Source organism: Herpailurus yagouaroundi, unplaced genomic scaffold, assembly GCF_014898765.1.
Source record: "Herpailurus yagouaroundi ecotype Mexico unplaced genomic scaffold, PumYag 254, whole genome shotgun sequence".
NCBI classification, from domain to species: domain Eukaryota; kingdom Metazoa; phylum Chordata; class Mammalia; order Carnivora; family Felidae; genus Herpailurus; species Herpailurus yagouaroundi.
The window spans coordinates 1,279,015-1,303,816 of record NW_024412471.1 but is presented as its reverse complement, the minus strand read 5'-3'; the positions used below and the strand labels follow the sequence as shown (position 1 = coordinate 1,303,816).

At 50.1% G+C, this 24,802-nt stretch overlaps 1 protein-coding gene across 2 annotated transcripts; it reads left to right on the top strand.

The window, feature by feature from the left end:
* The first annotated feature begins 216 nt into the window (after window positions 1–216).
* On the top strand, window positions 217–24,034 carry CGN (cingulin). Of its 2 annotated transcripts, XM_040461160.1 has the most exons (21): window positions 217–305; window positions 6,311–7,187; window positions 7,870–7,970; window positions 8,124–8,193; window positions 8,301–8,393; window positions 10,275–10,402; window positions 11,004–11,136; window positions 11,471–11,683; window positions 12,131–12,279; window positions 12,490–12,622; window positions 15,692–15,892; window positions 16,223–16,429; window positions 16,788–17,045; window positions 18,010–18,180; window positions 19,456–19,617; window positions 20,821–20,910; window positions 21,363–21,446; window positions 21,557–21,675; window positions 21,979–22,087; window positions 22,476–22,639; window positions 22,950–24,034. In XM_040461160.1, exons 2-21 carry the CDS (start codon window positions 6,324–6,326, stop codon window positions 23,086–23,088), a joined length of 3,588 nt encoding a protein of 1,195 aa, XP_040317094.1. In that variant the 5' UTR covers window positions 217–305; window positions 6,311–6,323; the 3' UTR covers window positions 23,089–24,034. The 2 variants fall into 2 exon arrangements, with proteins under 2 accessions (XP_040317094.1, XP_040317095.1); XM_040461161.1 differs by lacking the exon at window positions 8,301–8,393.
* The last annotated feature ends 768 nt before the right edge of the window (window positions 24,035–24,802 follow it).

Genomic DNA, 24,802 nt, shown 5'->3' with positions numbered 1-24,802 from the left:
CACCGCCTCCCAACCCGCCCGCCGGCCCACGTGACCCGGCGCGCCCACCCCGGCCCGCGACCCCCGGTCCGGGTGCCCGGGGCGAACGGCCCCGCCCCCCGCGGGAAAAGGACCAACCAGAGGAAGGGAAAGGCGGGGCGGGTGGTGACGGCCAATGGGGGTGGAGCTCCGGAGGGGAGTAACAGGTTGGTGGCGCCGGGTGTGGGGGGGGGGAGGACGGAGGGAGCGCAGAGGGCCTGAGGGGGAGGGCTGGCGAGCCGCGCGTGCAGCTCTGCCGGAGCCCGGGAGCGCCGAGCCCGGCTGGGGTGAGTGGACGCCGAGGGGGCAAGCCCTGAGGGGCGGGGCGCGAGGCGACCTGGGGTCCCCTCTCACAGGGTACAGGTGCTGAATGGAGAGAGGAGGAGGGGACGTGAAGCTGGGGTGGGAGTACCGATGACGAGCGGGCTGCTGCTCTCCGGTGCTAGGGCCAGGTGCCTGGGACTGTGCCAGGGGAGGGGCACCTGAGCAGGTGCCTGGGACTGTGCCAGGGGAGGGGCACCTGAGCAGGTGCCTGGGACTGTGCCAGCGGAGGGGCACCTGGGGCCAAGGCTGCCCCCAGGACGTGAGAGAGTAGCAGGGCCTGGTTCTCTCTGGAGGTCAGACGCCGTCCTGGCTGCAGAATTTCTCTCGGGAGTCCGCGGTGTTCGGGGGAAGGAGTTAGTCTCAGCTGGGGACGCCTGGGCTGCCGCCTGGGCTCAGAGACGTAAGGGGGAAGGCGCCCAGAGGTGCTCTTTCCCTGAGCTGCCCCCACCCCCCACTGCCCTTCTGAGCTGGCGCTGTCACCTCCCTCTGGCTTTGAGGTGTGCGGTCTCGCTCCAACCATTCACCTCTAGGTGAAGACGCTGAGCAGTAGAACAAGACGGCACCCCCATCTCCTTGAGAGGTGTGAAGCCTTTCAGTTCCTATCCCCCTTTGCCTTCATGCCTGGGAGAATTTTGTCTTCCTCTTGAGAGAATGCTTTCCAAGAGAGGGATATGAGGAAGCATAGGTCTCTAGGCCTACAAAATATGTAGAAACACTTTCTTATGGGGCCCCTTCCTGGGGGCTAATGTCAAACACTCCCCCCAAGCACACATACTTTCATCTGTGGTTCTCAATGGGACCACTGGGTGAGGTTTCCGCACCTAACCAATTTCTCTGCTGCCTCCCAGCAGAGCCCATGTTAACTCCTTGAAACGCTACTGTGCATCCCTGACTCCCGGACGTGAAGGCTGTCAGACTGGCAGTAGGCACCATTGGTGTGGGCCGTAGGCAGGACTCTGTAGGAAACCACAAGACTAAGGGAGTAGCACCTCTAAGTCTCCAGGCTGCATGAGAGGTGCACATTGGGGCCCAGACGAGACTTCTGAGGCAGATTTCCTTGCCTTAGGCAGGTAAAGGAACCAGAGCCAATCTTAGGTTGGCCCCTTTGATGCCCTGCCGGAGGAAAGATGTAATTGGGAAATAATTGCAACTGCTGTGTTGTCCACAGGCTGCTGACACGTGCCTCTGCACCTCTTCTTTCATCCTTGATATTTGGGAGTGGGGGGCTGGTTCTAGGGGACTGATAATGCAGAGATTTCCCGGACTCTAAGAGGATTCTGGCTTCCTAGAACCCTTTCTTCTTTCCCCAGGCTGATCTGCCTGCTATCAGGCTGGTGGGAGGTGAGGAGAGGGTAAGGTTGCTGTTTTTCATGCTGGGGAGGGGAGAACTAAGGGCCAAGGAGTTGGCCAAGGCACATGTGGGATCAGGAATGCAACTTTGGGAACTTGAGAGGGAGGGGTAGGGGACGCTGAGTCTTCCTGTCACGCACTGGTCTGACACTCACCAGGTTCTTTGTGCCTCTGCTCCTTCCTGTTCCCTCTCTACCTTATGCCTCCTCCTTCAGAGCCTTGGCCTTGGCATCTAGGCTGACAGTCCCTGCCCATGGTTTTGCCCCTTGTCCTCTGTGGTGTGGAGTTTCTCTGATCTGCTTTATGAGCTGCCAGTGGAATCCTTCTGCCCCTCCCCTTTCCCTTGCCTCTCAAACCAGTCCAGCCAGTTTGCAGGGCCCAGTTTGTCATTGTGTTTTTTCCTCCACTGGCCAAGCTGCTCTAGCCTGGCTCTCAGGTTTCGGCTTTTTCAGTGGACCGAGCCAGGGGTCCACTTGAGGTGGTTCTTTTTGATCCACGGAGAACCTTATTGTCTTTGTAACTCTTTCTGAGAAAATAGCCATTGATCAAGGTCACTGAGCTGTCCTATCCTGTTTTGACCATTTGCTTCCCTCGTTACCTCCGAGGAGAGTCTAATCTCCATACCTTTCATTCTTCCACTTTCTAAATCTGCCAGTTGGGTATGTCTAGCATGTTGCTTGGCTCTGTGTGTGTGTGTCAGTTCTTCCTCTGCACACCCCAAACCTCCCCACCCCCCACTTCTTGCCAGAAGCCGAGAGAATGTCACTCCTAGTTGGAAGCCAGAGGTGATGGATTTGGGGCAGGGCAGGCTAATGAGTAACTCAGGGAGAAGTGCCTGTCTGGTACAGGTGCAGGGTATCCTCCCCACTCCTTCCGGGCAGGAATGGCAGAGGCAGACAGATGAAGCTGACTTAACTTGTGGCCTGGGCTCTTCCCAGAGTACATTTGGTGAGGAGTGTCCTGGGCACATGCCAGAGGAGGGAAAAACAGGGGCAGGCAATGAGAGGGAAGGCTCTGTACTCCATGTTGCTTGGCACTAGATGGCTGTTTACCTGCCTCTGGGGCTTACCTAAGACCTTGGAGCCAGCTGGCTCCCCTGGCCACGCCCCACTGCCCTCTGTAACTGAAGGCGGATAGGTTTCCGGTTTTCCGTGTTGAATCATTTAAAGCCCTGCTTTTTGACCCACCCCAAAGATCACTTCAGTCCCGCTGGCCCCTGACCCACCTGTCCTGGGTCTAACACTTGGTTGAGGTTAAGGAGTCACTGGGACCAGGGGCACGTTCAGCGCTGTCTCTGCACAACTTGGTGCTCTTGTGTGGGTGAGGGGCTGGGCGCTCTGTGGGCCTAGCCTGGGAGCTCCTTGACCCGGATCTGGAAGATCAGTAGATGTACTGACAGAGTCGAGCTGCATTATGAATAAATCATGTGACTTATGAGAGCTGGCAGTCTAGGCACATCTGGTTCCAAAATTATGATCGAATGGGGCAGGGAGTCCAGGCCAGGAAGAGGTCCTGTCACCAGGGCAAATGAGAAATGGCTGTGAGGGACCCTTGGGCAAATCTCCCTACTGCTGTGAGAGTCTGCCTTGGTCCAGGATACGACCTTTAACAAATATTTATTGATGTGCACCATGTCACCAGGCCCTGGGGCCACCGGAGTCAGCTGAGAGCCCGGATCTTTGCCCTCCAGGAGTTTATAATCCACTGGAGGAGACAGACAGGAAACAAATCATCACCCTAATAAATATAGAAAAATAAACTGAGGCAGGGGCAACTGGCTGGCTCAGTCAGTAGCGCATGCAACTCTTGTTCTTGGGTCGTAAGTTCGAGCCTCACTTTGAGTGTAGAGATTCCTTACAAATAAAATATTTTTTGACATAATTAATTTAAAAATATTTTATTTTAGAGGGAGAGAGAAGGAAAGAGAATCACAATCATTTTTTTATGCTCAACTGACTGAGCCCCCCACGTGCCCCAAAAATAAAATCTTTAAAAACAAAAAACAACTGATGGGCACCTGGGTGTTAGTTAAGCATCTGACTCTTGATTTTGGCTCGGGTCATGGTCTCACAGTTCATGAGATCGAGATTGAGCTCCACATTGGGCTCTGCTCTGTAGGTGGAGCCTGCTTGGGATTCTCTTTCCCTCTCTCTCTGCCCCGCCCCGGGGGCCGGCATGCTCTAATTCTCTTCCTCTCTCAAAAAAAAAACCAAAAAACAAAAAAAAAAAACCTGAGGCAAATTCATTGAAGGATGACTATAGAACATATAACATGGTTCTGACCTAGTTTGTGGGAGGGTCTGGATGGGAAAGGCTCTGAGGAAGTGACATTCTTCTGTGAAGCAGGTGAAGCCAGGAAGGTCTTGGTGGAAGGAACAGCATGTACACTGGGTAACATTTGTTGTCAGCTTTGTGACAGGCACACACTGCTAGGTATGTTTCATATCTTGTCATTTTCCCTCTTTTTATTAAAGTGGAATAAATAAATAGAGTAAAGTAGAGTAAATAAAATGCAAAAATCTGAAGTGTAGAACTTGATAAAAAATTTTTTTTTCCATTCATTTATTTTGAGAGAGAGAGGGAGGGAGGGAGAGAGAGAGAGAGAGAGAGCGAGGAGGGACAGAGAGAGAGGGGGAGAGAGAGAATCCCAAACAACCTCCCACTGAGTGCAGAGCCTGACGTGGGACTCGAACCAATGAACTGAGAGATTGTGATGTGAGCCAAAATCAAGAGCTGGGCACTTAACTGACTGAACTACCCAGGCGCCCCAAACTTGATACAATTTTTACACATGCAATTATTGTTTAATTCTCACAGATATTACCTTATGAGGTGTTATTATTATACCTGTTTTACAGATGAAGAAACTGAGGCTCAGAAAAATTGTGATTTGTTCATGGTTATATAATATCAAATGAAGAGTGGGGCTGGGTTCTTTTTCTTTAAAAGAAAAAATTTTTTTTAATGTTTACTTATTTTTGACAGAGAGAGAGAGACAGAGCATGAGCAGGGGAGGGGCAGAGAGAGAGGGAGACACAGAATCTGAAGCAGGCTCCAGGCTCCGAGCTGTCAGCACAGAGCCCAATGCGGGGCTTGAACTCACAGACTGCGAGATCATGACCTGGGCTGAAGTCGGACGTCCAACCGACTGAGCCACCTAGGCGCCCCAGTTCCTTTTCTATTAGATGAGCGGTTTGTAAAACTGACCCCTTGTAGCTTCTTTTCCGGTCCCATCTCTTACTTGAATTCCAACAAAGGACCCAGCCGACTAAATGTCCTTCTGTTTGGAGTATCTGAGGTAGGTTGAAGTCCTCCCGGATGCCTGAGTGGGCTCCTTTAGTTCAGGGTAGCTTTGAGGTGTCCGTGAAACTCTTGAGACTCTGTGGACTATTTCCTGGGGGGTGGAGGGGCATTGCTTTCATTGTTCCCTCCAATGGGGTCTCAGAACCAAAACGGTGAAGAACTATTGCCTGTAAGGGCTCCTTCCCTCCCTGGAGGGGAAGGGCTGGGAATGCTAGGAATGTTCTTCCCACCAAGCCCTTTCTCACCTGGAGCTAGGCCACTCCCTTCCCCACTCACCCCCAGTTTCCTGGGCTTCCTAGCATATCTACAGTCCCTGAAGGGGGCCTTGCCAACTTTCCTTGGCCCAGGGCTCCACTGGGAGGTTGGGCTGGGTACATTTGTGTGTCTGGCACATTTGATGCCCCGCCTCCAGTGTGGTGCCAGTCTCCGGTAGAGATTAGTCGCAGGGCTGGGGAAGCTGGAGTTTTTATTTGCTTGGAGGAGAACCTGCCCTCCCCAGTTGCTGGAGCCAGAGCGTACCTAGAATACATTCCATTTTGCTGACTCTAATCTTAGGCTAATGTGGACCCGAGGAGTTGGCCCATGGGTGGTCTTCACTCTGGCCCTCTGGTGGGACAAGTCTGCCTAACCTAGGGCCCCTTGGACTGGAACTCTTAAATGTTACTTAAATCTTTTTTTTAATAAGCAATACATTTACATGGTTCCAGACTTAAAAGGGACAAACAGACACACAGTAGAAACCTAGTTACTCTCCCATCTCTTTCCTCACTCAGCCCTCAGTTCCCCCAACCCAGAGGCATCTCTGCTATTCTCCCAGAAATGGGAGGGCATACCTTATGGGTCTTCCGTACTTTAAATGAGCTCTGGGAGTGGAGGGCCCCTTTTATCCACTAGGATAGAGGTATCTGTTAGGTAGGGTTTGGGGTTGGAGGAAACACATCATGGTATATGTGTATGTGTGAAGGTCAAGCAGTCATTAAACTCTTGACGAAGTCAAGCTCACTAGGACTGTGTTAGAGGAAATGGATTCTTCTAAGTCAGTGGGTCTCAAAATCTGGAATCTGGACCAGAAGTATCAGTATCATCTGAGAGCTTGTTAGAAATGGCAAATCCAGACGTACTGAATCAGAAATTCTGGGGATAGGGTCCAATAGTCTGTGTTTTCATAGGCCCTTGAGGTACTTCTGCTGCTCAGATGAAATGTGAGAACCACTGTTGTATGTAGAAGAAATGACAAGGCAATGAGCCCCACAAAAGCTGGACAGGTGTTTCTACTTCCAGTCTCTCAGCCTAAACTCTTTTCTTGATTTTCTAGGACCCCTTTTTTCATGGAGCCGGTGTCCACCATGGCTGAGCCCCGGGGCCCTGTCGACCATGGAGTCCAGATTCGGTTCATCACAGAGCCAGCAGGGGATGCAGAGATGGGCACCCTACGTCGTGGTGGGCGACGTCCAGCTAAGGATGCGAGAGCCAGTACCTATGGGGTGGCTGTGCGTGTGCAGGGCATTGCTGGGCAGCCCTTTGTGGTGCTCAACAGTGGGGAGCAAGGCAGTGACTCCTTTGGAGTCCAGATCAAGGGGGCCAACAACAGAGGGGCTCTGGGAGCTCTGAGCTCCAACTCGGAACCCCCGGAGCACTCCTACTCTCATGCCAAGGAGTTTCCTGCACGCTCACAAGGCAGCGTGTCTGATGAGGAGTCTGGGGACCACTGGAATGGAAGGCTGCTCCGATCCCGCTCCCAGGCTTCACTGGCAGGCCCTGCCCCTGTGAGTCCGAGCACCCGGAGCACCAGCCTGCTGGAACTGGCCCCTCAAGGAGCTTCCGCAGGGACCATCGACACTGCTCCCCTGTCTTCAGTGGACTCTCTCATCAACAAGTTTGACAGCCACCATGGGGGGCAGACCCGGGGCCGGACTGGCCGGCGCATGCGGACACTGCCCCCCGAACAGCGCAAGCGGAGCCAAAGCCTGGACAACCGGCTCCCACGGGATACCCTTGAGGAACGGGAGCGTCGGTCCCCCAACCACTGGGCCCCTAGCACAAAGCATGACAGTCACATGGGCAGCTCCAAACAGTCGGTCCAGAGCCAGAGCCCTCTTGGTGGCTTTAGCCGTTCCCGTCAGACCCAGGACTGGGTTCTTCAGAGTTTTGAGGAGCCACAAGGGAGAGTCCATGACCCTGGCATACTACAGGTCAGACCCCAGTCCCCTGTGGCTTCTGCTTCCTGACTCACTAGCTGCAGGACCCCTTGCTGATTCAAATAGCTAAAGGCAGAAGGATTCTACTTTTGTCCTCCACTATATCCTTCTACTAAACAGATGATATTCTCATGAAAATGGAACGAACTATGAAGTCAGCCTTCACAAGCATGAGAGTTACTTATTACTGCCTGGCAATTAACTGTGCTCGGCCACTAGCTTTTGCTAGGTCTGCAGAGTAAGTAAGGCGGGCCTGGTAATCGAAGTAGCTCCTAGTGCTCCTGTCACAACTCCCGGCTTTGTCTCCCACTCAGGAGTGCAAGTGAGTCCGGGAGCAACTTCGTGCGGATGCAGTTAAGCCTGTTTTAAAAGTAACTCATTTACAAATTCTAGTACCTGAACTATCATTGGTGACAGATAACTTGTGACACAGTTCACAGCTGGTTGAGGTCTGCTTGTCAAGGAAAATGTGGCCTGTGGCAGTAGTGAGAGGCATACTCCGCTCAGATGTCTCCTGGGCTTCCTGCTCAGGCCTCAGCAGTCTCCTCTTTTCCCCACTTCAGGCTTGTTCATCGTGGTGGAGGGCCCCATCTCCCACCTGCCGCTGCTGCGCCATCTGAACGCCACACACGCTCCTGGCTTAATCTTCCTATTTCTCTGGGTTTATGTTTTGCAGTTCAAGTCAACTCCAGACCTGCTCCGAGACCAGCAGGAGGCTGCCCCACCAGGCAGTGTGGACCACCTGAAGGCCACCATCTACAGCATCCTGAGGGAGGGGTGCGTGGGGGCCCTCCCAGGAGGGCAGTCACATACCTCCCTGCTCCTCCTTCTAGTTTCGTTCCCCATCTTCCTTGCCCTTAGCTCCCCTTTCCCTCATCTCTGCTGCCTCTTCCCTCCCTTAAGCTTTGCTTCTGTTCTTTCATCCTCCAGAAGCTCAGAAAGCGAAATGTCTGTGAAGAGGAAGGTCAGTTTGGTGCTGGAACAGATGCAGCCCCTGGTGGTGAGTGGCTGCTTCCTGGGCGGGGGGGGGGGGGGTGGACAGGGCTAGGGCCTTTGGGGCCTGGGGTCTGGATGTGGACTCATCCCTTCCCGCCATATCCCTGGCAGATGCCTTCTGGTTCCACTAAGGCCCTGGGCGGGCAGGGGGAACTCACCCGAAAAGTGGAGGAGCTACAGCAAAAGCTGGATGAAGAGGTGAAGGTGAGGGGAGATTGGAGGCGCAGGGGGAATGCCGGACACGGGAGAAACCGGGGCCTGGGCTGCTCTTCCAAGCAATGGAACAAGCAGTCGTGTGTTCTGTGACACCAGAGGCAAGAGTGTGTGCTGGGCCCACCAAGAACGTCTGGGGTTCTCTGGAGCTTAGGGATAGGGGTGCAGTCATCAGGGCTCTGACCACCTTCCACCTGTTTCCTTTGGAAGTTCCCGTCCCGGCTTTGCTGCGCACTGGCTGTGTATGCCTTGAGCAGATTACTTACCTGAATCCTCTCCATTGACATTATAATGATGGCACTATGCAATAGCTGTCATTTATTGAGGATAACTTCTTGTAGTAGGTACTGTCCTAGGTAATGCGTCGTAATTATAGGGATCTCGTAAGGTAGGTATTGTGAACCCTTTTATGATGAGAAAACTGAAGATCAGAGAGGTTAAGTGTGTTGTTCAAGACAGTAAGTTGCAGAGAAGAATTTGAAAATTCAGGTCAGTCTTATGCTAAAGGTTATGTATTAAAAAAATATAGACTGCTTCTACCTCTCAGGGTATTGCCCTGAATGTAGTTGGTGCTCAGTAAGTGTTGGATTTTAATACCCCTTGTTTCCTGGAAAGCAGTATAGTGTCCTGGTTAAGTGGTCAGCTGTGGAGTCAAACTGAGTTCAAATCCTGATACCTTAACTTGTTGGCTGTTACCCTGACCTTAGGCAGGTTCTTTAAATGTTCAAAGCCACTCTTTCCTTAACTGTAAAGTGGGGATAATAATTGTACTATATTACTTACCTATGGCTGTGTAACAAATTACCTCAAAACTTAACAGCTTGAAATAATCATCTTCTGGTGTCTGAGGGCCCAGAATCTGGAAGCAGCTGAGCTGGGTAGTTCTGCCTCAGGGTCTATTATGAATTTCCTGGCAAGGTATTGGCTGGGGCTAGTCATGAGAAGACAGTGGGTGTTGGTTGGAGGCCTCACCTCCTTGCCATGTGGACCTCTTCATGGGGCCACTTGAGCGTCCAATATGGCAGCTACCTTTCCTCAGAGTGAATGATTAAGAGAGAGGGTAAGGATTGGAGGCTGCAATGCCTTTTTAGGACCTGGTCTCAGAAGCTACACATCACGTCTTCCTTTTCTGTTTGTTAGAAGAGAGTCCTCAGAGCGCCTGGGTGGCTCGGTCGGTTGAGCATCCAACTTCGGCTCAGGTCATGATCTCGCTGTCTGTGGGTTCGAGCCCCACACTGGGCTCTGTGCTGACAGCTTGGAGCCTGGAGCCTGCTTCGGATTCTATGTCTCCCTCTCTCTGCCCATTCCCTGTTCATGCTCTGTCTCTCTCTCTCTGTCAAAAATAAATAAACATTAAAAAAAAAAGAGAAGAGAGTCCTCAAGTCCAGCCCATACTCCAGGGAAGAGGCTTCACCTTTTTTAAAAAAAAAATTTTTTTTTTAACGTTTATTTATTTTTGAGACAGAGAGAGACAGAGCATGAATGGGGGAAGGTCAGAGAGAGGGAGACACAGAATCTGAAACAGGCTCCAGGCTCTGAGCTGTCAGCACAGAGCCCGATGCGGGGCTTGAACTCACGGACCGCGAGATCATGACCTGAGCCAAAGTCGGACGCTCAACCGACTGAGCCACCCAGGCACCCTGAGGCTTCACCTTTTGAAAGGAATGTTAAGGAATTAGTGGATGTACTTTAAACCATCGCAAGTCCCAAGGCTTGTGAAAAGTATTAAATGCAGATAATAAGCACAGGGTCCCTAGTATAGCGCCTGTCATTTAGGGAGGGTCATTAAATGTTAGACGTTCCCATTACTCCTGGTCCTTCTGAGAGGTTTTTCCTACTCTCCACCTGTTTTTCTCTCCTTGCCTTTTCCAGAAGCGACAGAAGCTAGAACCCTCCCAGGTTGGGCTGGAGCGGCAGCTGGAGGAAAAGGCAGAAGAGTGCAGCCAACTGCAGGAACTGCTGGAGAGGAGGAAGGGGGAGGCCCAGCAGAGCACCAGAGAGTGAGTGCCGCCGAGTGTGCACGTGGGGCTGCTTGGGGACCAAGGCCAGATGGAGGTTGCCCCTGGGTGAGAGAGACAGGGGGAAGTCTTTAGAAGCAGACAGAGACAGTTTAAAGATAGGACCTTTCTCTTTATGTTATCGGTCATGGTGGTGGTGCCTGAGTTGGGTTACCTGGATTTGCCTCTCTGCTTCAGGCTCTAAATCTGTAGAATGGGTTAATAATAGTACCTACCTCACAGGATTGTTCATTCAGCACATGTTTTGCTGTGAATACTGTGTGGCAGGCAGTGATCTAGATTCCTGGGGTACATCAGCGAACCGTTCAGATGAGGAGCACTGCTCTCCAGAAGCAGAGCTTCTAGTGGGGGACAGGGCAGACCGTAAATAAAGAACATATTAGGTAAGTACATTTGCAGCATGGGAGAAGGTGATAAGTAGAAAAGTTAAAGCAGATCAGTGGGCCGAATGGTGGAGGCACAGTGGAGGCCTCATTAAGATTTGAACAGAGACTTTAAGGAGGTTTAAATGAAACGATACGCATAAAGTATTTAGAAAGCTGGCTGACACCTAGCACTTGATAATGTTATCTATTGTTATTAGGCTCCAGAACATGAAGCTCCTTGTGGACCAGGGTGAAAGGGTACGACACAGGCTGGAGACCCAAGTGATGGAACTGCAGGACAAGCTGAAGCAGGCCCAGGGGCCGGAGCCTGCTAAGGAGGCGCTAATGAAGGTGGGGGCAGGATGGCTCCCCCTGCCTCTGCTTCCTGTCATCTGGAGCACCTTCAAATCTGCTCACTCACACTTTCCCCAACACATGGGCAGTAGGTAGCTGATTACAGGTACCCCTTAGCGTGCTTTCAGACAGACTCAAAGGTGGGCTGGGGTTAGATCCCAGAATGGTGCGTTTCCTTTTTCCTAAATAGGCATCTCAGAGGCCTCTCGCACCTGGTACTGAGTCTAACATGTACAAGGTGCTCAGTCAGTGTATCTGATCGGCTGACTGAATGAATAGCAAGGCAGATCCTATTACAGTCACCCCTGTACTTCCACCCTCATTTCCCCAGGACCTGCTAGAGACCCGGGAGCTTCTGGAAGCGGTCTTGGAGGGCAAACAGCGGGTAGAGGAGCAGCTGAGGCTGCGGGAGCGGGAGCTGACAGCCCTGAAGGGGGCCCTGAAGGATGAGGTGGCTTCCCGTGACCAGGAGGTGGAACAGGTCCGGCAGCAGTACCAGCGAGACACGGAGCAGCTTCGCCGGAGTATGCAAGACGCAACCCAGGCATGTGGCCAGAGCAGGGGCCGCCAGAAGTGGGCACTCCCCGCCCCAAGAGGGGCTGCCGTGAGGCCTTGGTATTTTGAGACTTTTCTAGTTGTAACTGCAACTCCTTCTAAAAGATACATGTGAGGTGTAGTGAAAACCTTGGCCAGGAAACCTACAAGGGCAGAGAGAGGGAGTGCAGGCCAAGAGTACCGTGAGGGTGTGTGACCCAAGTCCCATGGGGAAATAACTGGGGGGTGGGGGGGGCTTCATCTAAACAACAGCGGGGTGGACTGTGGCTTGGGAAGAGCTTTCTGCTAGCATCACATCAGGCACCGCTGGGGGACAAGGGTGTGCAGCTGGTGTGGTGCCCTGTGGGCCCAAGCCTCCATTTCTACACACTTACACTTGATCTGAAGTGCATTTTTCCCTCTGAGCCTCCTGACCCCCAACTGTCCCCTTCTCTAGGATCATGCTGCATTAGAGGCTGAAAGGCAGAAGATGTCAACCCTCGTGCGGGAACTGCAGAGAGAGCTGGAGGAGACATCGGAGGAGACAGGGCATTGGCAGAGCATGTTCCAGAAGAACAAGGAGGAGCTTAGAGCCACCAAGCAGGAGTGAGGACTTTGCCTCTTTCCCGGGAATGCTTATCCATGATTCCTACATCCTGCTTCCTTTCTACCCCTGCTGTGCCCTTCACTCTGCTGACAGTGGGTGCCCAGGCTCCTGGCCCCTGGGGAGGTGGTTTGCATTATCCTGCTCACCTCTCCCTGGCAGGTGGTCTGAACTTGTTCCTTTTCCCTTTTCATTCACCTGACTGGGCTCAGACTCCTGCAGCTGCGGATGGAGAAGGAGGAAATGGAAGAGGAGCTTGGGGACAAGATGGAGGTCTTGCAAAGGGAATTAGGGCAGGCTCGGGCTGGTGCTGCAGACACTCGCCAAATGGAGGAGCTCAGGAAGGTACTTGGAGGGGTGCCTGGGTGGCTTAGTTGGTGGAGTATGGGACTCTTGATCTCAGGATTGTGAGTTTGAGTCCCATATTGGGTTCAGAGATGAAAGAAAAAAGAAAAGAAAAGAAAAGAAAAGAAAAGAAAAGAGAGAGAGAAAGAGAGAGAGAGAGAGAAAGAAAAAGAAAGAAAGAAAGAAAGAAGAAAAATTAAGAAAGAAAGAAAAAGAAAGAAAGAAAGCAAGCAAGCAAGCAAGCAAGCAAGCAAGCACGAACTTGGAATTGGAGTGTGGAAGGGCAGGCAGGTTGGGCTGGCAGACACTGACCGGGCCTCTACACTGTTGTGGCTGCCTCCTATGTGCTTGGTTTTCAGGACCTGTTTGGCCGTATCTCTGCCCCACACATTCTGATCCAGCCTGGCTGCTCTCATTGAATATACAGGTTTCTAATGTAAAGGACTTTTGGTGGCCAGATTGGCAGCTGCTGGCTACCTCCCAAGAGACCTCGTGGGGAGCAGCATTTAGATGGATTTGTGAAACTTCAGGGTCATTTTTGCAAGCTTGGAGTTTGGTCAGATAGCAAGAGTTGCTCTGTTTTGGAGCAGCGGGGGGTGGGGGGGTGGGATATGGACTCTTTACCTACATCTATGAAACAAACATTTACAGTTAGAATGCCAGCTTATTAACTCGTAATGTGAAATGTTGTCACACAGACTGGAATACTTGTATTGGCATGGCAGGCTGGCCTACTTGGGAAGCCAAGTTGTAATTTGAAGGCTGCTTAGAGAGTATAGCATCTAGACCAAGGGAATTAGATGTTTTATCATGCACGGATGTTTTATAAATGATAAAGTCACCAAATTGAAGTAAATATAAATAATTTCTTCATATTCTTTGTATTAGTTTATGAAGGACAAGAAAGCAAGTAATTATTTTGGATGATTTAGAAACTTAGAAAATATTTTTGCTAGTATAGAAAACTGGCATTTATGGCCTCCTGAAGATTCTTCTAGGTTTATAATCTTTGATTCACTATGCTTGATATGTAGTCGGTGCTTACTTAACAAGTATTAATTGATCAATGCTTGTGTATCATGCCTTTACCGTAAGACTGCCTAATTTTAACCAAAGTAACCGTATTTATTAAAGAAGTATAGTTGTGATGCTTTTCCAGGTAAATAAAAGTCTGAGCTTACACACATATTTGGTGAGAAAAACATAATAAACCAAAACCAAATATACTTCGGTGGCTGTGAAATGAAAAGTGCTCTTAAATTTTTACTGTATTAATATGAAGTTAACAAAAATTAAGGATAGTCTGAAGTCTATTTGCTATATTAGTCTACATAATTCCTCTGGACAATCTCAGTTGATTGATTATGCTAGATAAAGCTAAAAAGCTAAAAAGTAATAACCAGAGCTTCATTTACTCATATGTGAAGTATGTTTTATCAGTACTTAATCAATAACAAAGTATATACATTAGGAAAACAGACTTTGTCCAATGTAGACCATACACTGTGCTGTTTTTCTTTTTTTTTTTAATTTTTAAAGTTTATTTATTTATTTTGAGAGGGAGAGAGAGACAGAGAGAGCGAGTGGGGGAGGGGCAGAGAGAGAGGGAGAGAGAGAGAATCCCAGGCAGGCTCTGTACTGTCAGTGAAGAGGCTGACGCAGGGCTCAAACCCACAGCCTGCAAGTTCATGACCTGAACTAAAACCAGGAGTCAATGCTGAACTGACTGAGCCACCCAGGCGCCCCTGTTTTTCTTTTCCTTTGTAGTTTTGTTAGTGTCTTACATTGAAAACTCACAATATATTATATATCCTTTCAGCCTAATTATGGTAATTTCTGAATTTCAGAAGTAGCTAACAGCTAAAGAACTAGAACCAGAGTTCATATTTTAATTTTTTTCTCCCACCCCTCCTAATTTTTTTAAAGATTTTTATTTTGAAATAATCTCTGTACCCACTGTGGGGCTCAAATTTACAACCCCCAAGATCAAGAGTCACATGCTCTGCTGACTGGGCCAGCCAGGTGCCCCAATATTTTAATTTTTTAAAAAAGAAGTAGGGGCGCCTGGGTAGCTCACTTGGTTAAGTGTCTGACTCTTGGTTTTGTCTTAGGTCATGATCTCACAGTTTGTGAAACTGAACCCCACATTGGGCTCTGTGCTGATAGCATGGAGCCTTCTTGGGATTTTCTCTCTCTCCTCCCCTCCTACCCCGCCCCGCTTGTGCTCTCTCTCTCTCAAAATAAATAAACCTTAAAATTTTTTTAAAAATAAAAAAGAAATAAAAGCAGCCCCACTATTTATTGTGTTGCATTTTTTGGTTTTCAGTATATTTTCTTTTGTTTTTGAAACAGCCAATCCTGTTTTGTTCACACCCTCATCTATTCCATGTAATTTTTTTTATGGAGATTTATTTCACATACCATAGAATTCACCCCTTTAAAGTGTATAGCGTAGTAGTTTTTAGTGTGTACACAAAGTTGTACAACCATATTACTACTTAGTTACAGAACATTTTCATCACCTCAAAAATGAACCCCATATCTAGTCACTTGCCCCAGCCCTTGGCAGCCACTAATCCATTTTCTGCCTCTATGAATTTGCCTCTTCTGGCAAATAATATACATTACAAATCATATACATATACATTGCATGTCTGGTTTCTTTCACCTAGCATAATGTCTTTTAAGGTTTACCCATGTTGTAGCAAGTGTCAGTACTTCATTACTTTTTATGGCTGAATAATATTCTATGTGGATATACCACATTTTGTTTATCTGTTTGCCAATTGATGGACATTTGGGTCATTTCTATATTTTTAGCTCTCATGAAATAATGCTGCTATGAACATTCATATAACATGTTTTCCCAAAAAATGTTTTCAGTGCTCTTGGATATATACCTAAGAATGGAATTAATGGGTCAACTTTTTGAGAAACTGCCAAGCCACTCGGCCAAGTGGCCACACCGTCTTACGTTCCCCCAGCAATGTATGAGGGTCCTGGTTGCTACACAGTGTCCTATCCAAGGGTGGCTCTCTCTGCCCTGTCACCGTTCCCCTTCCCTTCTAGGAGCTGCGCCGGACACAGCAGGAACTTAAGGAGCTGAGGGAAGAGCAGCAAAGCCAGGAGGTGGCTGGGCGTCACCGGGAGCGGGAGTTGGAGAAACAGCTGAGGGTTGAGGTTGATCGAGGCCGGGAACTGGAACAGCAGAACCTCCAGCTGCAAAAGACCCTCCAGCAGCTGAGACAGGACTGTGAAGAGGCTTCCAAGGCAAGGGGAGTGGGCACAGGGCTTAGGAGGTGGAGGCTGAGGGGTCTGGAGGGCTGAGGAGCCAGAGGGTGAGGAAATTACCTACCCTGGGTATGTACAGACCAGATCCTTGGTCATAAGTGTGCGGTGAAAAGCAGCCAGGGGTTGGCAGGGGGAGGCAGGGCTGCACCTGATGGCACGCACCATGTCTCCGTAGGGGTGGGGTTCTCAGGGGGCACTACCACTGTTGAAATCTGGCTCTTGTGGGCTCTCTTTGGGGTGGCTTTCTTGGTGGTGGTCAGTGGCCTTGAGCCCTGGGGTCTGAGCTGCCACTCCCCTAACTGGCCGCAGGCTCAGAAGGCAGCAGAGGCAGAGGTGGAGGTGCTGGGGCAGCGGCGGGCAGCAGTGGAAACGACGCTTCGGGAGACCCAGGAGGAAAATGACGAATTCCGACGGCGCATCTTGGGTCTGGAGCAGCAGCTGAAGGAGGCCCGAGGCTTGGCGGAGGGTGGGGAAGTGGCGGAGGCGAGGCTTCGCGACAGGGTGCAGCGGCTAGAGGTCAGTGCTTCTGCCCACCTTGGCGGCTTCCTCCTGGCCCTCTCTCCCCTCACCCCTGGCTAAACACTCCCTAGCAAAATCCTCAGCTACCAGTTTTCTTTTGCCCCGAGTGTGCTGGTTTTTGCCTTCCCAACAACCCTCTGTTAAAGTTAGGTTTATTTTCTGGAGTGTGCTTTGTTACGAACGTCTTGGCCTTTGTGCTGGTATTTTTGTCTCTTATCTCTCACCCTGTGCTTGTCCTCTGTGTCTTAATTCCTTTGCTGGTTCCTCTGAGCCCGTTTGCATTGCCCACCTTTTTCATAAACCTCTTTTTCTTCCCTCCTATCTACTCCTCTCCAAATGGCTTTCCCTCTCCCAGGCAGAGAAAAAGCGGCTTGAGGAGGCCCTGAACACAGCTCAGGAGGAGGAGGGGAGCCTGGCAGCTGCCAAGCGGGCACTGGAGGCCCGGCTGGAGGAGGCCCAGCGGGGGCTGGCCCGCCTGGGGCAGGAGCAGCAGGCCCTGAAACGGGCCTTGGAGGAGGAGGGGAAGCAGCGGGAGGCACTCCGGCGGGGCAAGGCTGAGCTGGAGGAACAGAAGCGCCTGCTGGATAAGACTGTGTGCCAGCTGAACAAGGAGGTGTGGCGAGGGGTGGCCCGGGCTCTTAGGAAGAGGCGCAGCTCTTTCAGAAGCTTGCCTGAGCGGGGGAGGAGGTCAGAATGTGTGGTTTTTGCTTTCCTCAAGTTCATTGCTGGGGAGGCCAAGGCCAAATCTTCAGAGAGGGTGTCCTTTCTACTCTTTCTCTGTGCCCTCGACCTCCCCTCTATGTCCCATTTCATTGTGGTCTTGATCCTTGGAGAATGTCTCCTGGGATTCTCCCTGAGACATCTTTAAGACCTGAACATAACAATCTTCATTAGTAGAATTTTCTATTTGGGGTAGGGAAAGGAAAGCTCTGTAATCCCTCCCTAGATGTCTTTAAGACCTAAATACAGGAATTTTCGTGGGTGGGATTTTATATTCGGGGGAGGGCAAGGAAGAAGGAAAAAAAAAGAAATAAATAACTTTTTTTCAGGTAAGGTTCTCTCCTAATATCTTTGTAAAGCTAGAGCAAACACCTAATGTATTTCATCAGCTCTAAAATGTACTCTGAAGTTGATTTGCGTTGTATAATTTTGATGGGATGTTACAGTTCAAGTGGCAGATTTTTCTTTCTTAGTTGTACATCTTGTAATCATTGGCCTCTTGGGTTTGTTGAAATATGGTCAATTAGGTTTACTCTGTGTCAGACACTGTTGTAAGTACTTTACATAATTAGCTATCATAATTCTCACAACTTTGTGATGTAGGTACTATTATTTCCCCATTTTACAGATGGGGAACTGAGACCCAGAGAAGACGAGCTGTGGTCACACAGCTAGTAAGTGGTAGAGCCAGGATTTGAAGCCAGGCAATCTGTATATTACTACTAGCCATACTAGGGACCTAGGGCCCAGGGGAGAGCAATGGAGGGCTGCTTCGGCAGGAAGGAGGGTCTGGGGTGTCTGGGCCCAGAGAAGGGACAGAGGTGCAGTGCTGAAAGGCTGTTTTCTTTGCATCTCAGCTGGAGCAGATTGGAAATGACTCTAAGCAGGCCCTGCAGCAGCTCCAGGCCCAGCTGGAGGATTACAAGGAGAAGGCCCGGCGGGAGGTGGCAGATGCCCAGCGCCAGGCCAAGGAGTGGGCCAGTGAGGCTGAGAAGAGCTCTGGAGGGCTGAGCCGGCTTCAGGACGAGGTGGGGGCAGAAATGGCAGGAGGGTGGGAACTCTCCCAATGTCCTTGGTTTGCAGGTCATTGCCTCTTAACTAAACCTGGGGCCAAGGGATCCTGGGACCCCGGTTTAGGTCTAACCACTTAGAGTGACATAGTGAGGTAGGGAGTTGTCCACTCTAGGTACCGATAATGATAGGAGGTGCCTTGTCTGTAGAGCAGTGACTTTTTTTTAACTTTAATTTTTTTTTATTTTAGAGAGAAACAGGGTGAGAGAGAGTGTGAGTGGGAGATGGGGCAGGGAAGAGAGAGAGAGAATCTCAAGCAGGCTCCAGGCTCAGTGAGGAGTCCAACGCGGGGCTCCATCCTACAACCCTGGGATCATGACCTGAGCTGAGATCAAGAGTCGGCCTCTCTGACTGCTGAGCCCCCTGGGCGCCCCTGTAGAGCAATATTTAAACTGCTGCACATTAGAATCACCTGGGGAGATTAAAAAAAAAAGATCCCAGTACCAAAAAATTTCAACACTGCAATGTTAGTGGAAGTATGGTATCAATATAGAGGCATGTTTGACGTACAGTAGATGCTTTAAATATGATTGCTAGTTGTAGGGGCGCCTGGGTGGCTCAGTTGGTTGAGCGTCTGACTTCAGCTCAGGTCATGATCTCGCAGTTCGGGAGTTCAAGGCCTGCGTTGGGCTGTATGCTGACAGCTCAGAGCCTGCAGCCTACTTGGGATTCTGTGTCTCCCTCTCTCTCTGCCCCTCCCCCACTTGTGCTCTCTTTCTCTCAAGAATAGATAAACCTTAAAAAAAAATGTAAATATGATTTCTAGTTTTAATGCTTCACAATCTTTTACAGTAACAATGTGTTATAAACTTGTGTTTTGTCATGACATTAAACCTTTTTTGTTAAAATACCTAAAATCCTAATACCCAAGCTGCAGCTTGTATCACTTAAATCATAACCCCTAGGGCCAGGACCCAGGATGAGTTTTCTAAAAACCACTTAGGTGATTCTAACTTCTGTAGGGCGTTAAAACAATAAAGAAAACGGACCAGGAGCTCCTTTCTGCCGGCTAGATAGGATGTTGCCCGGATCCCTGAATGGTTGAATAAAACCCACCAAATCTTCAAAGAAAAGAAAACAAACTAAAAGTCAGCCTGCTTTTGATTATCACCTGCTCTGGCGGTTCTAAAGAACATCAGTGATGAAACATTTCTCTCCGCAGGGGCAGACTGCTCCCACCCCCGAGTCCCCACCTTACTTCTCTGGGCTGTTCCATTTTTCCTTCTGTCCAGACCCAGAGGCTGCGGCAGGCCCTGCAGGCATCCCAGGCTGACCGCGACACGGCCCAGCTGGACAAGGAGCTGCTGGCCCAGAAACTGCAGGGGCTGGAGCAGGAGGCGGAGAACAAAAAGCGCTCCCAGGATGACAGGACCCGGCAACTTAAGGGTCTTGAGGTAATGACAGGGGGGGGGGGGGGGGGGGGGTGGGGGTGGGGTGTCCAGGTCCTGGCATAGCTGGGACTTCTGTGGGGAAAGGAGCTGGGACAAGCCAAGCCCCCTTTCTATGCTAGGGATCGAAAGCTGGTAGCCCGCTGCTGATGGAGTTTGACCGTGGTGGTATTCATTTTGTTTCCTTTCGTTTTTTCTTTTGTTGTTGTTGTTGTTGTTAAACATTTTTAAAGAGAATTTTTTTTTTAATATTTTTTTTGTTTCTAAGGGGTCTCTACACCCAGTGTGGGGCTCCATCTCCCAACTCCTGAGATCAAGAGTTGCATGCTCTCTGAGCGAGCCAGTCCGGTGCCCCTGACTGCAGTGTTTTAAATGGCTCTGAATTAATTGCCAGTGTTTAGATATGTACACGTCACATAAAAGCTCTGGCTTCGTTTATACATTTGGAAAATTCTGTAGCAGCGAGCTTCTGATCCTGAGTTATCTGCGTGGCAGCAGTTGGCTGGAGGATAGCAGTGGCTCCTCTTTAGAGGCAATAGTGCTCTTCAGGTTGCCATATTTGGCAATAATAATAATAACAAGACAATAACAGCAGCAAACACATATTATGCTATGTGCTGGGCACTTCAGACTTATTTAATCTTGAGGATAAATAACCCTGTGGGATAGGTGGTCTTGTTTTCTCCATTTTATTGTTGAGGGAAGCTGACACATAGAGAGGGTAAGCAACTTAGCCATGGCCCCTCTGCTAGGAATCTGATTTTCAGACCCAGGCAGTTTGGCTCCAGAGACCATACCCTTAGTATCTACATGGGACTGCCTGGCTTGAGCATGCTTCCTTAGTCTGTACCCTGGCACTTTGGTTTCTGACTCTCTCCATCCCAGCCTTGGCTCGGGCACTTTGCTTTCTGTCTGCTTTCCCATTAGGGAAACAGGGCTACCCCAGTGAGGAATAGATTCTGGGGTTTGTCATCTTGCCAGGGGACCAAGGCTAGAGCAGGTGCCCTCTCCCTCTTTCCCTTGATGCCATGCCTGGTCAGCAGAGGGTGCTAGCTCTATGGTGGCTCTGGGCAGGGGCAAGGACCAGCTGCTTATGGGGACATGTGAGACAGGTCTGTGGAGGCGGGGCCTTGAGAGGGTCCTGGTTGGGTTTGGTATTCTGGTGTCCAGCATGTGGGGCAGAAAGAACCTGTTGCTCCTCTGCCACAGGAAAAAGTCTCTCGGCTGGAAGCAGAGTTAGATGAGGAGAGGAGCACTGTGGAGCTGCTGACGGAACGCATGAATCGTGGCCGGGACCAGGTAAGCCCTTCCTTACCCGTCCCCTGCATCCATCCCTGACTACAGAACCTCTCGGCCCTCTCAAAAACACCTCCACCCTCCCATGTGGGAGGAGAATTCTGGCTGCGGAATCTGTGCATGGCTGGTGCAACTTCAGGGTCTCCTCTGCTTCAGGACGGGTGGAAAGAATCCAGGGATTTGAGTGGAAGAAGGAATCCTGGTGGCCTGGGATTACTCTCTGCCCTGAATCCAGGCTACTTCCATTCAGAAGGAATGCTAATTCCTGGTGTGATGGAGGAGGCCCTGTTTAAATTCTGTGGCTCGTCCCATATGAAAAGGCTGATTTTTTTAGTCGCCTGAGAATTATGGGGATTCAGAGAGCATCCTGCAGTTTACTCTGCCTCATGTGGTTCAGCTGCCTAGTTCATTGTGAGCGCTCCCCAAATCTGGCTCCTCTCACCCCTCCCCACCAGGTGGACCAGCTGAGGACAGAGCTCATGCAGGAGAGGTCAGCTCGACAGGACCTGGAGTGTGACAAAATCTCCCTGGAGAGACAGGTGAGCTGGGAAGTAGGGAGTCTTGGGGACAGACCCCAGGAGGCAGGTGAAATGGCCATAGGAGGGGATGGAAGTGGAATGTGACTGTGAAGATTTTCTGCCCTTTTTAGAACAAGGATTTGAAGAGCCGGTTGGCTAGCTCAGAAGGCTTCCAGAAGCCCAATGCCAGCCTCTCTCATCTTGAGTCCCAGAATCGGGAGTTGCAGGAGCGGCTACAAGCTGAAGAGAGGTGACGTGAGCCCTTCTTCTCTCCTTCTGGGCTTTTCTCCTCTGAGGTTCCCTCCATCTTGCACTTCAGACATGGCCAACCTGGCCTGATCTTTAGGGGAAACTTTTTTCCTTGGTAAAGAGCAAGAGAGTTGTAGGCCTTCTGAAATATGAATGACCTCTTCTCTCCCGGTTCTTTGGATCTGCCCTGGATCCTTTCCAGTGTGATGTGACTGAGAAGAGCTCACGGAGGCCAGAGGGGGCCAAGCAGGTGTTCCTTCAGAAATGGCGACAGCCATAGACACCCCCTTCCACACCCTCTTAGGGAGAAGACAGCTTTGCAGTCTACCAACCGAAAACTGGAGCGGAGGGTTAAAGAGCTGTCCATTCAAATTGATGACGAGCGGCAGCATGTCAATGACCAGAAGGACCAGGTAAGGATGGCAGCCAGGGCCAAGCAACCATATGGCAAGCATGTATGGAGCATTTGCTTGAAGGCCAGGGGAGGACCTATCTCAGAGGTCTTCCCAGCTTCGACTCTCCTTGTATAAGGGTGGAGATGAGACTGGAGGGATTGGATCAGAGCAGTCACAGTAGCACATGCATCAAGTGCCTGTGATGTGCTAGGTTCTCTTTCTAAGTGTTCTACATGTATGAACTCATTTAATCCCCCCAAACAAACCTGTAAAGTTAGGGAACTTGCCCATGGCCATAACATTTTTCTAGGGCAATGATCCCTTGTCAAAATTGCTACAGGGGAGGGTCCCAGCCCACGGTAGCAGCAGATGCTTTTCTAATGTGGGGACTTGGTATCCTGTCCAGCTAAGCCTGAGGGTGAAGGCTTTGAAGCGGCAGGTGGATGAAGCAGAAGAGGAAATTGAGCGACTCGATGGCCTGAGGAAGAAGGCCCAGCGTGAGCTGGAGGAGCAGCATGAGGCCAATGAACAGCTCCAAGCCCGGATCAAAACCCTCGAGAAGGACTCCTGGTAATGGCTGCTTTTCTGACCCCCGCTCAATCGGGGTCGTGGTGCAGGAAGGGAATGGGGTCTCCTGGATAGGGAGGAGGATCCCTAAGGTGGTACTTGGCAGTCACTCCTTCCTGGCTGGAAGCCTGTATGATTATTCTTTACTATCCAAGCCCCTGGTCTATATCCCATCTCCCCAGATCTCAGATTGGTGGGCGATCTCGTGAGTACCTAGAGGCCTTAGAACAACTGGGAATTTCCTTAGCATGGTAAGTGTGGCTGTCTCAATCTTTGTCTCCCTCCCTTACAAGTATTCTTCTCTCTGACTCAGGCGCAAAGCCTCCCGGTCAGCTGCTGAGTCAACCCAGCATGAAGGGCTGAGTTCAGATGAGGAATTTGACAGTGTCTACGACCCATCCTCCATTGCGTCACTGCTCACGGAGAGCAACCTGCAGACCAGTTCCTGTTAGCTTGGGTCCACAGGGGACCAGAAACCACACTTGAGGCCTGCCCTGCCATCCTGCTCTGCCCTGCTAAGCCTCGGATTCCTCATTCCTGTGGGGAGAGAGGGGGACACCCAATTATTCAGCCCTAAGACTTGGAGGGGTGTGAGTGATGCTGATAAAAAAGGCATTAGCACTAAGCTGGTGCATGGGCTTTCCCTCTCCTCTGGAGTAGTGGGTATTTTAGGCCAACTGAGCCCTTCCTTTAAGTGCCGACCCTCCCTCTTCTCCCTCATAGCAACAGGATGGTCAGCATATGGACTGAAGAGGATTGAGCAGGATAGGAAGGAATAGATGTTGCCATGTATATAAAGCTTTATTTCTTTAGCCCTTAACCTTCAGGCTCAGGGAAAAAATACCTTTTGCAGTTCTGCTCCCTCGACTCCTGCAACATGTTTTCCTCCAACTCTGGAGCAGGGTGGAAGGAACATTATGGGTAATGTACACACTAGTGTGGCTCTACCCAGTTCTTGGATGCTTCTCTTTGCACAGTCGTGGGACCTATATGGTAGTTCCCACCTCTCTCCACTCTTATGTATTTTGTCTTTCCTAAGCCAGTGGATCCAAGGGATCTGTTCTCCCCTCCCATCTTCACCATTCCTACCTTCCTTCTTTCCTTTTGGTGCCTTAGCCAGGGTGAGGAGATAAGGATGTTCTTCTTGCCTTCTATACCCACACATTCATACCTCTCCAAGGGCCAACCTTTCCCCAAACAGGGCCCTCAGCCTTTCCTGCTGCCCCAGTGAATGGTCTAGAGAGCTGCCCTGGGGGAGGGACTTTGGTAGGGCCATGATAAGGTGGTGGGGCTTGGTTCTGCTCAGGGTTTCCATCTTTCCTCCTCTCCCTCTGTGACTATGCATGTGTTCATAAGGGGGTTGCATCTGGGAACCCTGATAACTGCCTACATGAGTCTGAAAAGCAAAGGTCTTCCTTGTGGTTTCTCTGACCCAGATGTGCCCAACCTTAGTAGGGAACCAAGGGACCCTCATTATCTCAGGAGCTTGAACCTGATACAGGGCTTCCTGCCTAGGGCTAAAGACTGACTCTTGGTAGAAATGAGAAGAGGCAATGGAGAATTTATTCCTCTCTTGGGTCCTGGGGAGAGCCCAGCCCTGGTGGGGAAGAGGTAAGGGAGATGATTCACCTCTCTTATTTCCTAAGCAGGCTCTGTAAGGAGCCTGGGGGAGGGAGAAGGCTGTTTTCACTAATGACTTATAATTTCACGATTAAAAAAAAAACCCAAAACTTCTATTCTGCAAATTAGATATTTTCCCCCAAATGAATCCAGCCTTGATTTTATTTTAAATTAAATATTAAAATGATATATCTATACCAAAATCCTTGACTTCTCATTCTTTTTCCTGGCTTATTTGGAGGTCTGTTTTATGAAGAAACCATTTTAATTTTAGAATTTAGAGGCTGAAGCTGGGCTTTTCTTTACCTCACTTTTTAGAGGCCTTTACAACAGGTCAGATGGAACCCAGGGAACCTATGTTTCTAGCACCTCCATTCTCTCCTAAACAATCTTCTGGGAATAGAAGGCCAGTAAATGCCATCTCTGAAGGTTAAAAGAGACAGACTAGAATTGCGTTTTATTCCCTTGGGGCCCAGGGATAGCCCCACCATTCACCTCCCAGGTACAAAGTCACTCATCCCTTCCCACCTGGTATGGGACTCAGTC